Here is a 14424-nt window from a genome sequence, read left to right on the forward strand (position 1 = left end):
ATCTGAAAGCTTCTGAACAAGGACTTAGGGGCTTTGACTTCATGTGTAAAACATATGAAGACCAGCTCAGGTTCTTATGTCAGAAGCTACAAGAAAAGTGTAATGAAAAACCTTTAAGTAATCATGAAATTGCTCTTGAAGATTTCATTATATCTGGCATTGACAGAAGCAGAGTAGCTTCTATGATTTATAGCATTTACAAGAACAATGGCAGAGGAATTGGTTTTCCAGAAGTGAAACTTGATAAAACCAATCTAAAGTCTTGTTGTGAATGCATCAAGGAAGGTCTGAAAACATTCTTTGTACCAGAAGGTGCTGAGTTGGAAACTGTTGTTCAATCAGAACCTGAAGCTTCTAGTTCTAAGGCTAAGATTACTTCAAAGCCAAAGAACTCTAAGTCAAAGGTTATGATCAAATCTGATTCCAAGACTTCAAAGGTTAGGATCCTGAAAAGATCAGAACCTATTCCTCAGAGTCTGGTGAAACCAAAATCTGGGGTTCTGAAGTTTAAGTTTCAGAAGAAGACAGTTACTGCTTCTGAAGTACCAAAACCTAAGGTAATGGTTAATCAGAAGCAACCCAACTCACAGCACAAGGTACAAGAAGTGAAGAGTAAAGCCTTAAGTACTAACCTTCCAGGACCCATAGAACAATGGGTACCTAAATCTAAAAACGTCAATGATGCAGGTATGTCTAAGAGCAGTGCCAAAGCAAAGGTCATGGTACCTAGACAGTGGTTGCTCAAGACACATGACAGGAGACAAGTCCATGTTCCTCAGCCTAACAATGAAAGAGGGAGGAAATGTGAAATTTGGAGGCAACCAGTCAGGCAAGATCATAGGTACAGGAACTATTGGTAATTCCTCTACCTCAATTAATAATGTATGGTTGGTAGATGGTCTTGAACATAACCTTTTGAGCATTAGTCAATTTTGTGATAATGGTTATGATGTGCTTTTTGAAAAACCCAACTGTACAGTAATCAACAAGGAAGACAAATCCATTGTGTTCAAGGGAAAGAGAGTTGACAATGTCTATAAAATCAATTTTTCTGAACTGGCTGATCAGAAGGTGATTTGCCTACTATCAGTGAATGATAAGAAATGGATGTGGCACAGAAGGTTGGGACATGCTAACTGGAGGTTAATCTCTAAGCTTAGTAAGTTACAACTTGTGAAAGGGCTACCAGACATTGACTATCATTCAGATGCACTTTGTGGTGCATGTCAGAGAGGGAAAATTGTGAAATCATCTTTTAAAACCAAAGACATTGTTTCAACCTCAAGACCTTTAGAATTACTCCATATTGATTTATTTGGACCAGTGAGTACTGCATCCTTATATGGAAGTAGATATGGATTAGTCATTGTTGATGATTACAGCAGATGGACTTGGGTGAAATTCATTAAGAGTAAAGATGTTGCGTGTGATGTATTCAGTAGCTTCTGCACTCAAATTCAATCTGAAAAAGAATCAAAAATTTTGAAAGTCAGAAGTGATCATGGTGGAGAATTTGAAAATGAGCCATTTGAAGCTTTTTGTGAAAAACATGGAATTTTCCATGAATTCTCTTCTCCTAGAACACCACAACAAAATGGAGTTGTAGAGAGAAAGAATAGAACTTTACAAGAAATGGCCAGAACCATGATTCATGAAAACAATTTACCAAAACATTTTTGGGCAGAAGCAGTGAATACAGCATGCTATGTTCAAAACAGGATCTATATTAGACCTATTTTGGAGAAAACAGCATATGAACTCTTTAAAGGAAGAAAACCCAATATCTCTTACTTTCATCAATTTGGATGTACATGTTACATTCTGAACAACAAGCTCTACCTAAAGAAATTTGATGCCAAGGCCCAAAGAGGAATCTTTTTAGGTTACTCTGAAAGGTCAAAGGCATACAGAGTGTATAATTCAGAGACACTCTGTGTTGAAGAATCTATGCACGTTAAATTTGATGACAAGGAGCTTGAAGATAAAACTTCAAAGCAAGGTGAAAGTTTTGCAGAGATACAGGTTCCTGAAGCTACTCCAGAACCTGATCAGATAGCTGAGTCTGAAGATAGTCCAGAAGCTGAACCCACATCAGAAGCGCAAGATGAAACTGCTTCTGATGAAGCACAAGATGGCTCACATCAAGAAGATCCTCCCAGAAACACATTCAAACACAAGTCTTCACATCCTGAGGAGCTAATCATTGGAAACAAAGATAGTCCAAGAAGAACAAGATCACATTTCAGACAAGAAGAGTCAATGATTGGACTAATCTCAATGATTGAACCTACAACAGTTGATGAAGCACTTTCAGATGATGGATGGATCCTAGCTATGCAAGAAGAGTTGAATCAATTTCAAAGAAATGATGTGTGGGATCTGGTACCCAAACCTCAGCACAAGAACATTATTGGAACAAAATGGGTATTCAGAAACAAGCTGAATGAGCAAGGTGAAGTAACAAGAAACAAAGCCAGACTTGTTGCACAAGGGTATAGTCAACAAGAAGGCATTGATTACACTGAAACGTTTGCTCCAGTTGCAAGATTGGAAGCAATCAGGTTACTTCTTTCCTATGCAGTTAATCATGGCATAATATTATATCAGATGGATGTCAAGAGTGCATTTCTCAATGGTGTCATAGAAGAAGAAGTGTATGTTAAGCAACCTCCTGGATTTGAGGATATTAAGTATCCTGACCATGTTTTTAAACTGAAGAAATCACTATATGGCTTGAAACAAGCTCCCAGAGCTTGGTATGATAGACTAAGTAATTTCTTAATCAAAAATGATTTTAAGAGAGGACAGGTTGACACTACACTCTTCAGAAGGACCCTTGGGAAAGATATTCTTGTTGTGCAAATATATGTTGATGATATAATATTTGGTTCTACTAATGCATCTCTTTGCAAGGAATTTTCTGAGTTAATGCAGGATGAATTTGAAATGAGCATGATGGGAGAGCTGAAGTTCTTCCTTGGCATTCAAATCAATCAATGCAAAGATGGAGTCTATGTTCATCAATCAAAGTACACAAAGGAGCTTCTGAAGAAGTTCAAACTTGAAGATTGTAAAGTGATGAACACTCCAATGCATCCTACGTGCAACCTGAGCAAAGAAGATGAAGGAGCTAAAGTAGATCAGAAGCTGTATAGAGGTATGATTGGTTCTTTGTTATACCTCACTGCATCTAGGCCAGATATTTTATTCAGTGTATGCTTGTGTGCAAGATTCCAATCAGATCCTAAAGAATCTCATATGACAGCTGTCAAGAGAATCTTCAGGTATTTGAAGGGAACAACTAATCTTGGACTCCTTTATAGGAAATCCTTAGATTATAAGCTGATTGGATTCTGTGATGCTGATTATGCTGGTGATAGGATTGAAAGAAAATCAACCAGTGGCAATTGTCAATTTCTGGGTGATAATCTTATATCCTGGGCTAGCAAAAGACAAACAACTATTGCTATGTCTACAGCAGAAGCAGAATACATTTCAGCTGCAAGTTGTTGTACACAACTACTTTGGATGAAACATCAGTTGGAAGATTATCAGATAACTGCTAACAGTATTCCCATTTATTGTGATAATACTGCTGCTATTTGTTTGTCTAAAAATCCAATTTTGCATTCAAGAGCTAAGCACATTGAAATCAAACACCATTTTATCAGAGATTATGTTCAAAAAGGAATTTTAGATATACAATTCATTGATACTGAAAATCAATGGGCTGATATATTTACTAAGCCTTTAACTGTTGAAAGATTTGATTTTATAAAGAAAAATTTGAACATGCACTTCGTGTCTGATTAAATGTTTGCTTGCTCCTGAATAGGATTTTAGGTTCTGAAGTTAGTTCAGAAGCGGTAGTCCATCAGAAGCTCTTTATTGAGGTTCTGAGGAAAACTCGCTTCTGATGATGACATCAGCATCTGAAGTCCAGAAGCTGGATTTGTTGCTTCTGAATAGTTGAATTAGTGGAAACGTTGGGAGTTACTTTTTAAAGTAACTTCTGGCCCACTAACTTGGTAGTTACTCTGTGAACTTCTTACGTGGCCTGTATGTGTTGGTGTATAACTAAAAAGGGCAATGATGATTTTAAAGCTTTGAAAGTACTTTTCACGCGCCCCCAATTTTGTCATTAATGTTATGTTTGTTTGTCTCTTTTGAATTGCAATCGTTTTACTTTTAACACTTTGTCAATTCACACACTACTCACTGACAACAAACACATTTGTTCTCAAACCTTTTGCGAAGTAAGCGCATTCTCTCAAACTTAGAACCCTAAAATCTTCATCTTCTTCAAATCTTCGTCAATCATCAAATGGCATCATCAAGCTCAAAAGTTTCAGAATCTACATCAAACAAGCAAAGCGTATCAGAATCTGGGTTCATCTACAAAGAAAAGACTATGGATATTCCATGGGAATCCTTGATAGTCCAAATAGAGTCACCAGTGGATTTTACTTCACTCAAGAAGTACGAAGTAAACATGGAAGGTTTAATAGAGACACAGGAGCTGTCTGAGTATTTCAGAATGCTAAATGGGCCAACATATGTGAACTTGGTCAAGGACTTTTAGCCCAATGCATCATAGTTTATGGTATTTCAGGACATTGGAATGAAGCGGGTTAAACAATGGGTCGTGAAAGGGAAAAGAGTGTCTAAACGTTTTAAGCTTATCCCGGTTCAGAATGTTTTAAGCTTTTCTTAAAAATTTTAAAAAGTAATTGGACGCATGGCATTGTCGAAAAACACTTGATCCATCCAACGAGCAAGATTTAGGCAAAGTTATGGTAACTTTAGTATCTTAAAATTCCTAATCCGGATCCCAGACTGACCTCATTACGAGGTTAGGATCTAATCCATTTATAATTATTTTCATTTCTTTTATTCTTTCAAAAAAAACTTCACTTCTTTTATTTAAAAAGAGATACACACCATTTTTTTTTATTATTAAAAGTTGTAAGATAACTAAGTGATATGACCCACTAAATATAATATATCTATCTAAATAAAATATTGTATTTGTATTGTAAAATGGAGAAAATCTTAACTCTTGGTTACAGTATCTCGTGAGCTTAACTCAATTAATAGAAATATAATACACTCTCTGGTCATTATTATAAGCAAAAAACAATATTGTAGGTTCATTCATTTAATGATGTATTTGGTATTTATTATAGACCATATACATCATTAAATGAATGAATCCAAAATGTTGATTTTTGCTTATAATAGTGACCGGGGTGTATATCCAGAGTTGGAGTTTGAATCAGAAATACTCAACTTATTCACATTTAAAACGTGTTACTATACTTCTTTAAATATTTTTTTTTTGATAAATTAAAGCATTAAAACTAACAAAATTTACCGAAATATTTTTAGAATCTAATGTCGTCGTAATGCGCTACAAAATTCCGACTACCCAAATCCATTTCTCACCCATCACCCAAACCCCCAACCCCATTTCAAACCCTCAAACAGCTCCATCATCTTTCTTCAAATCCTAATGCCATAGATTTACAGAATGGATTCTTGGTCATCGAAGTTATTTCACAGAATGAGAGTTTATATAAATTCACAAACTCAATTTATTTGCCATGTTTTGGTTTCAGTGGTTAGGGTTCTACTTGAAGACATGCACGGCTCAATGGGAGAGGAAGCTTTGGAGAAGCGGCCATCATTGTCGGAAGTCTTCCCTGATGAATTCATCATAGAAATATTCTCATGGCTCTCCGTTAAAACACTTATGAAATTCAGGTGCCTTAACAATTCTTTCAAAACTCTCATTTCCAATCCTCACTTTGTTCAAATGCATCTCAATAAATCATCACGAAATCCGCACCTAGCAATAACTTCCTTTCTAAATTCCGAGAATATATCAGTTTATGAAGTCCTAACCTTCCCAGTTTCTCGTTTGCTCGAGATTTCATGGACGCCTACCATTCTTTATGATTATTTCCGTCGATTGATAGAGAATGGCGGTAGTTGGTTAGTTGCTGGTTCATGTAATGGATTGATCTGCTTGGTTAATATTCATATTTCATGCCTCCGTTTTTGGAACCCAGCCACTAGGACTAAATCTGATTTTATTTCAGCTTCTTCGGATTTTTCTTTTAAATACTCGTTTGGTTACGATACTTTGACCGAAACTTATAAGGTGGTAGCGCTCTGTATAACCAAGGAGCATGACAATGCAGCAAGAAGCATGGTGAAAATTTTCACTTTGGGGGATAATTCTTGGAGAAATATTCATCCTTTCCCTGTTATTCCACTTTTATGGGTTCATAGTCATTACAACAATGGTGTGTATTTGAGAGGTACTGTTAATTGGTTGGCCGTTAGCGATTACCTTGGTTCAGGTTTTTTATCTACGAGTGATGTTACTATTGAGCAATATGTGATTCTTTCACTTCATCTCTCCACTGAAACACACACTCAACTTTTGCTGCCTCAGGGTTTTGATAAGCTGCCACTTTTTCCACCCAAGCTTGTGGTGTTGTTGGACTGTCTTTGTTTTTGTCATGATTTTGAGAAAACCCATTTTATTATGTGGCAAATGAAGGATTTTGGAGTTCAGGAGTCTTGGATTCAATTATATAAAATTAGTTATAACAATTTCTTTTCAGCAATGGAGCTTAAACTGTTAGATTTCATCATGTTGTATCTTTCTGAGAATGGGGATACACTGCTATTGTTAAATGATGACAACAAAAAGGCATTTATCTATAACTGCAGAGACAATAGAGTCAAGAAAATTGGAATTACTGATAAAATATTCTGGTCGCAGACCAAGGATTACGTCGAAAGTTTGGTTTCGACTAATTGAAAGTGAGTTTACTTGTTTGTATTTAAGTTACTTCATGTTGCTATAAAATTCTTGTCATTTTATAGTATTAGATTGTGCCAATATTTTGTGCGATGGCTTAGCCTCTTAGCCTGTTTATATTGTTGAATGAGTATCTATTACCATTGTTGGATGTTAGGCTCTAATGAATTGAATTAATGAAGACAATCTACATGCAAATTATAAGTTTTCAAATGTATATGTTACGTGATTTGCCTGAACCCAACTTGTACTAAGACTTTGTTTGCGAGTTTGGAGAGGAAGGAAGTGGAGGGCTTTGGGTTGTTAATTTTTCTTCATAAGACAAAATTCATCATTTGGGGGAATTAAAAATTGTATTGGAGGAGGGTTTTGGAGGGTGTATGTGAATTCTTCAAATTTAATCTATGTTGTTATAATATTCTTAATTTATGATTAAAATTTTAAACAAAAGAAATGAGTTGCCCACTTGCCGCTAAATAAGGAATTTTACCCGCTAATTCCTAACCTAAAGCAAACTCTACAAGACCCTAACATAGACCCACACCCTGCACCGGCGGTTATTCCCTCCTTTCAATCCGTAAAGCTGTGGTCAGAAAATAGCAAAACTCCCCATAAACGAAGTTGTAATAGGAACAGATCAGAAAAAATCAAGTAAGTTCACTCCTATAAACTGGATTATCACCCATCGCCGATCAAATGATATCTACCTTAATTTATGATCAAGACAATTGCGATTTTGAAATTTGATTTTGAAACTGATATGGATGAGCCTAGATTTGTATATAAACCTTATTCTGATGCTCTTCGTATATCACTTTGCATTAGTGGAAGAAGTATTGATCTGCTTGATTGATGTACATACTTCATTGCTCAGTTTCTGGAACCCATCCACTAGAACTAAATTTGAATTTTTTTTGCCCTATTCAAATTGTTCTTTTCAGTACTCTTTTGGTTATGATACTTTCACCGAGACTTATACGGTGGTAGTTCTCTGTATAGCAAAGGAACATGGCAATGCAGCAAGAAGCATGGTGAAAATTTTCAGCTTGGGGGATAATTCTCGGAGAAATATTCAATATTTTCCTGTGATTCCACTTTATAGGTCTCATTGTGCTACTAATCATGGCAGTGTGTATTTGAGTGGCGGCACCGTTAAGTGGTTGGCTGTTCGCGATTACTTTGAGGAAGATTGTTTGTCTTTGAAACATAGCAGTATTACTATTGAGCAATATGTGATTCTTTCAATTGATCTCTCCACTGAGACATACACTCAACTGTTGCTGCCTCGGGGTTTTGATAAGGTGCCATGTTATCGGCCAAAGCTTGTGGTTTTGATGGGCTGTCTTTGTTTTTGTCATGATTATGAGGAAACCCATTTTATAATATGGCAAATGAAGGATTTTGGAGTTCAAGAGTCTTGGATTCAATTATATAAAATCAGTTATAAGAATTTATTTTCAGCAATGGAGTATAAATATTTGAATCTGTTGCCATTGTATCTTTCTGAGAAAGGTGATACACTAATATTGACAAATGATAAATATGAAGGTGCATTAATTTGTAACTGCAGAGACAATAGAATTGAGAAAATTGGAATTACTAATACTATAATGTGGTCTTTGGCAAAGGGTTATGTTGAAAGTTTGGTTTCAACTCGTTGATTCTTGAATGTCAGTTTCTCTTCCACATAGTACTTGTTTGAATTTATGTTATTTCATGTATGTTGCTATAAAATCCTTGTCAGTTTATAATGATAGATTGTGTGAATATTTTCTGTGATGGCTTAGCTTCTTAGCTTGTTTATATTGCTGAATAAGTATCTATTAACCACTGTTGGATGTTTGGCTCTAATGAATTGGATGAATTTGTCTTCATTTACTTGCGTATTATTTGTCTTCCCTCTGTTATGTCTGTAATGTCTGTACTCGTTAAATAGTTTCTAATCTGCTGCTTCCACTACTCATTTTCATCTAGATTCCTAATATATCTCTTCTAGAAGAGTTTAATAAATGTATTAGCGCACAATAGTTTATCATTTATCAACTTTCTGCTTGGTGGATCAAAAGCCTTGATAGGATTTGGGGACATTGTTTATCCAAAACACGGGGCTGGTCAGTTTTGTTAACAACTTAAGTAGCTACTAGCTTCAATTGTTTTAATGATGTACCCTTTTTTCATGAATAATAAATACTATACAGCAGGGTCATGTTCATTGTTTACTTCATCTTGTATGTATTTTTTCCTCCTCTGTGTTCAAGTGAGTTCTTTGCTTTCTATTGCAATATCAATTGATAGTCAGAGAGAAATCATTTTACTAGTGCTGAGATTTTCAATGGTAATTTTTTGAAGTTGTTTGATTAAGTATCTAAGATAACTTATATGGATTTCTTTGCCAATCTTATCTTAGCATCATTGTGCAAAGTGATGAGATTGACATTTTGAATCTAAGTTATTTAATATCTTTTGCTGCTGTCTGTCTTAGTGTGTACAGTTTTGTACTCTTTTAGCCAAATAAAACACTTATTATTTGCAATTAGTTTGAAGAGTTGGGTTCTTCCTTCAATGCAATCAATGTTTTCTGGTTAGCTGGGGTTCTTTCTTTATAACTCCTAATTAATTTTAGGGTCTATTTGACTTCTTAACCAGTGCCCCCGAGCATTACCCTTTTAACTTGCTATCAACGTTTAATTTGTGAGCTGCTATAATTAATCGGTGTTTGATGACTCTAACAGTAGCTTGTATAGAATTTCATAATTTATGTTAGTAAGTTATGAATTACCATGAAAACCCTTATAATATAACTCGACTCTTACTAGTATGTTACTGTTATAGATCTTAACACTATCAAATGCTTCAGATCTTATTATTTAGCAAATAACCTTTGCATTATTAATATAATTCATAGTATTATGAAATTGAAAGTAAGCATACTCGAACTAATATATGATGAATTTGCCTAACATCGGAATATGATTAATTTGATTGCTTGTCTTTTATCACTTTATTCATATGTTCCATTTCCATTTTCAACCCTTATTCATTTCCATTTTGCCTAACATCGGAATATGATTAATTTGATTGCTTGTCTTTTATCACTTTATTCATATGTTCCATTTCCATTGTCAACCCTTATTCATTTCCATTTTCAACCCTTATTGTTTTATCTTTTGGTCATCCATTACAGGGGCTAGTATTATAAGCATAGAGACTAGTGATTAGTATTTAAACTTGAGCCAAAAATTCGAAGTTGAATATTACCAAGGTCTACATTAATCTTTAAGCATATTTCAACTGTCCCTTTTTCCTTTTTTTTTTACTTGCTCATTGTTGATATTGATCAAAATTAAATGATGACAATGAATTTTTATTTTATGCGTATATGAATCTTACATATCACATGCACTTTTGCAGATATTACTCATTGTACGGACATTTGCCACTGTGGCTAAAAAAGTACATGAGAGGGCTGCTGGAATTGAAGATCTTGAAGCAACACTGTGGAGCATAATTTTTCAATCAGTTAGAATGTGCTATTGTCTACCATATATTTAATAAGTCTCACATTGCTTAGAATTGAAAAGAAATAGGGAGATCAATGTTATATAACGCATACATCACTACTGGTGTTGATGGACTGTCTGTGTGTTTGTCATGATTTTGAGAAAACCCATTTTATTATATGGCAAATGAAGGATTTTGGAGTTCAGGAGTCTTGGTTTCAATTATACAAAATTAGTTATAACAATTTCTTTTCAGAAATGGAGCTTAAACGATTAGATTTCATCATGTTGTATCTTTCTGAGAATGGGGATACACTGATATTGTTAAATGATCACAACGACAAGGCATTTATCTATAACTGTAGAGACAAATAGAGTAAAAAAAATCGGAATTACTGATAAAATATTCTGGTCGGAGACCAAGGATTACGTCGGAAGTTTGGTTTCTACTAATTGAATGTGAGTTTCTCTTCCCCATATTACTTGTTTGTATTTATATTACTTCATGTTGCTATAAAATTCTTGTCATTTTATAGTATTAGATTGTATGAATATTTTGTGTGATGGCTTATCCTCTCAGCCTGTTTATATTGTTGAAAGAGTATCTATTACGATTGTTGGATGTTCTAATGATATGAGTGAAGGCAATTTACATGCAAATTATAAGTTTTCAAATGTATATGTTACGTAATTTGCTTGAACCCAATTTTTACTGACCTTTGCTTGTGAGTTTGGATAGGAAGGGGAGGGTTTTGGGGAAAAGGAACGAGCGTGGAAGAAGTAGAGGAAAATGGGGGGGGGGGGGGGGGGGGGGTTAATTTTAATACAAAACTCTCATGATTTGGGAAACTAAAAAATTGTATTAGAGTACGGTTTTGGAGGGTGTATGCAAAATCTTCAAATTTAATTATAATATTCTTAATTTATGATTAAAATATTAAATAAAAGAAATGAGTTGCCCACTTCCCGCTAAATAAGGAATTTTACCTGCTAATTCCTAACCTAAAGCAAACTCTACAAGACCCTAACACAGACCCACACCCTGCATCAGAGGTTATTTTTTTAATCAACAAAAGTTTATTAAAATGCGCCGTATATAGGCGGAACACCTGAGAATAAAACACCAACAAAGAAACCCCTACAATCAACACCCAAAAGTACATCACCCACCAAAATGAACAACCCCGACTAAAATAGAATCCTATACAACCGACCACTGAAAAGCGACATCCATGACACCAATTGTCACCACTCACTTCCAAAAGAAAACCTTTGTAACAGAAAACCTAGTCCTCATCATCAAACTGAGCCACATACACCTTTTCTAAGATCAATCAGACTCCACCACCGCACAACCTCTGGTCCACCGAAAGAACACCTAACAAAGCCCAAAATCAAACTTGAACCAAAAAACTGATTCCCGATCTCGAATCAAAAGTGATCGGCCCACCAATCTTTAGGACCAATTCATAAGGCCACCTCACCCCCGGTACACCAGAGAAACACCTAGCCAGTCAAAACAAGATTGCAGAAGGACACCAGCTCCCGATCTCGAAGCAAAATAACCGACCCACCAGCATCCATCACACAAAAAGTAAGACAATTGGCATGATTTGCGGTTGTGCAAAACGTCAATCAAAAAAAGGAAGCTGCTCAGCTCGAAGGACACCCATCTTCAAAGAACCCTTAACACAAATCTGAGTAAGCGACAACGGATAAGGACAGTTATTCACTCCTTTCAATCCGTAAAGTTGTGATCAGAAAATGTGAAGTTGTGATAGGAACAAATCAGAAAAAATAAAGTAAGTTCACTCCTATAAATTGGCTTATCATTCATAGCTGATCAAATGATAACTACCTTAATTTATGATTAAGTCAATTGCGATTTTGAAACGGATATGGATTAGCCTAGATTTGTATTTAAAGCTTATTCCGGTGCTCTTCCTATATCACTTGTACTTTTAGTTGATTAAGTTTTTTTCTTCTTGTTCTTTTTTGAATTTATTGCATTAGTGGAAGAAGTATTTTTATCTTTCGATGAAGAGGAAATCTACCAAGGAAATAATAAATGTGATGATAGTTTAGAACCAAATATTGTTGATGGAGATGAAATACCTAAGGTTGGAACTATATTTAACTCTAAAGATGAACTTAGAGGGTATTACAAGAGATATGCCCCAGCCTATAGGTTTTGGAGTTACTAAACTTAGTAGCAAAAATGGTGATGATGGAAAGAAATATTTTCCTCTTTCATGTAGTCATGTAGCAAAGATGGTTTTGAATTGTTATAGGTACTAGATCTTTATAGTCGCTGATATTTTTTGTATTAAATAATTTGATATAAATTCATCAATTCTGTCATTTTTTCTTTTTGTAGGCACAACAACATGTGAATGATCTATCGTTGTCGTCAATTACACGTGAATCATAAAGACATGTAGTGATGATTAGTCATTTCGATACTATTTAGAAGCAGAGGATTTCGAATATGTCACTGCTATTAGTCTAAAGCTCAAGAATTGGAGTGGTTTAGTGAGTTTATATGTTTCCGTGAAATTTGTCTGCATAAGGTTTCTACACATTTTTAAATTTGCTATGTAAGCTACATTGTAAGGCTGGTGCTATGGGTTTAAGCATGGCATGAGTCCACACTTTTTTCCTGCACAATTTCTAAAGTTTTGGTATTTTTTGTTTTTTAACTGTGTAACTTGGTTGTGGTGATATTTGGTTAAGTGTGATTAAATGAATATAGCATGTATGGGATAGGTTTGTGCTTTTGGGTGAGATGTTTTTTCAAGATGTGACTACATGGACATAATATGTGCATATGAATGACTACATCATAAGAAAATCATACACAAAATAGTTTAAAGAAGTGCCATGACTTAGAATCAACACAGGCACAACCAATAGGCTATAGAGCATGATATAAACATCAAAGTGAAAGATGAGTAAATGAGACCGCCTACAGAGTATGCAATAAGCTGCCAATAGGCATACACCACAAATCAACACGATCCGCAGACCCCCATCAGCAAAATCTTTCAATTTTGTTGTCGTTTTTCAATCTTTCAATTTCTCTCGTCTCCTCATTCTCTTGTGCACTGGAATCTCTGCCTGATCCACAACCATAGCCTACAAGCAAATAATAACATGCTTGATTCAACCCTTCCAATCATTGCTTTGTTCCTCCATCGATATTCACTCTCATAAAATGAAGCTCTATGTCAAGGACTCGACTCTAGTTATGACGTGGCTGTAGGGAGATTGAGTTTCTCATGCCCAATGGCCATGAGATCTTGAAGTGCGCACATACATATATTGGATAATAAGAATGAAGAAGTCAAAACTACAATTGACTGAGATTACTTGTACCTCAACTCACTAGCCTATAGGATTGTTTAGAGTGATTAGATACATTACATCATATGATAGATTACAGTGCAAACACTTTTGTGCGCACACACTTGATGTAATCACTATTCCATCAATACTAAATCTCTGTTTTACTTCATTATAAATTGAATTCGATCATTTAATTTAATAAATATAAATTATTTGCATAATTGATCATATTTTTCTCCCTTAAACTTATATTTAAATATGTTTTTAATTTATGAATATTTTTTTGTTGTTGATAATTTATGAACATTTTCTTTGAATAACCGAATTCTCTCTATTTATTTATAATTTAGGAAAAAATTAGCCTTGCCTAATTTCAGTTTATGTGCTTCTGAAAAGGATGTTGTTGCTTTATATGAGGAAATGCAAAATCTGCTAAATGCAATTGCTTTAGATAATGATGAAGTGGAAATTCTACTTGATCCACATCGAGAAATGCACTTAGAAATTGAAGACATGTCTCATGAGGAATTTATTCCATTGGATGAGAGAATTTGTAGCGTAAGTACTGGTTTATCAGAGGAAACAATTACAGCTCAACTGGAGACAAAAGTTTACACACGAAACCCAAATATTATTAATTTGGAAGAGTTCCTTTATGACGTTCAAGAAATTGATGCTTGCATAATATGTCAGATTGAATTTAAAGACCAAAAGAAGATTGGAATTCCTCAATGTAAGCATGAATAA

General features: G+C 34.8%; 3 protein-coding genes across 7 annotated transcripts; all 3 read left to right on the forward strand.

Moving 5' to 3' along the window:
- Nucleotides 1-5372: 5372 nt before the first annotated feature.
- Nucleotides 5373-8502, forward strand: LOC146926745 (F-box/kelch-repeat protein At3g23880-like). Of its 5 annotated transcripts, none has more exons than XM_085700248.1 (2): nucleotides 5373-6834; nucleotides 7820-8422. In XM_085700248.1, exon 1 carries the CDS (start codon nucleotides 5531-5533, stop codon nucleotides 6830-6832), a length of 1302 nt encoding a protein of 433 aa, XP_085556374.1. In that variant the 5' UTR covers nucleotides 5373-5530; the 3' UTR covers nucleotides 6833-6834; nucleotides 7820-8422. The 5 variants fall into 5 exon arrangements, with proteins under 5 accessions (XP_085556374.1, XP_085556372.1, XP_085556369.1 ...); XM_085700246.1 differs by having other exon boundaries at nucleotides 5403-6834; nucleotides 8403-8502; XM_085700243.1 differs by having other exon boundaries at nucleotides 5403-6834; nucleotides 7832-8292.
- LOC146926746 (F-box protein CPR1-like) lies at nucleotides 7593-10536 on the forward strand. The gene is made up of 3 exons (XM_085706961.1): nucleotides 7593-7610; nucleotides 7774-8502; nucleotides 10244-10536. Exons 1-2 carry the CDS (start codon nucleotides 7593-7595, stop codon nucleotides 8491-8493), a joined length of 738 nt encoding a protein of 245 aa, XP_085563087.1. The 3' UTR covers nucleotides 8494-8502; nucleotides 10244-10536.
- Nucleotides 10537-12477: 1941 nt separating this feature from the next.
- LOC146926747 (putative E3 ubiquitin-protein ligase ZFP1) lies at nucleotides 12478-14424 on the forward strand. The gene is made up of 2 exons (XM_085706962.1): nucleotides 12478-12623; nucleotides 14028-14424. Exons 1-2 carry the CDS (start codon nucleotides 12478-12480, stop codon nucleotides 14422-14424), a joined length of 543 nt encoding a protein of 180 aa, XP_085563088.1.

This window comes from Medicago sativa, chromosome 4 (genome assembly GCF_051527215.1).
Source record: "Medicago sativa cultivar Bolivia chromosome 4, Bolivia_mono, whole genome shotgun sequence".
Lineage (NCBI taxonomy): Eukaryota > Viridiplantae > Streptophyta > Magnoliopsida > Fabales > Fabaceae > Medicago > Medicago sativa.

Bases quoted from the DNA above. Each gene is read 5' to 3' on its own strand.
- LOC146926745 (XM_085700248.1), top strand. From the start codon at position 5,531: ATGGATTCTTGGTCATCGAAGTTATTTCACAGAATGAGAGTTTATATA.
- LOC146926747 (XM_085706962.1), top strand. From the start codon at position 12,478: ATGAACTTAGAGGGTATTACAAGAGATATGCCCCAGCCTATAGGTTTT. The intron at 12,624-14,027 runs GTACTAGATCTT...TTTATAATTTAG, and splicing joins ATGGTTTTGAATTGTTATAG to GAAAAAATTAGCCTTGCCTA.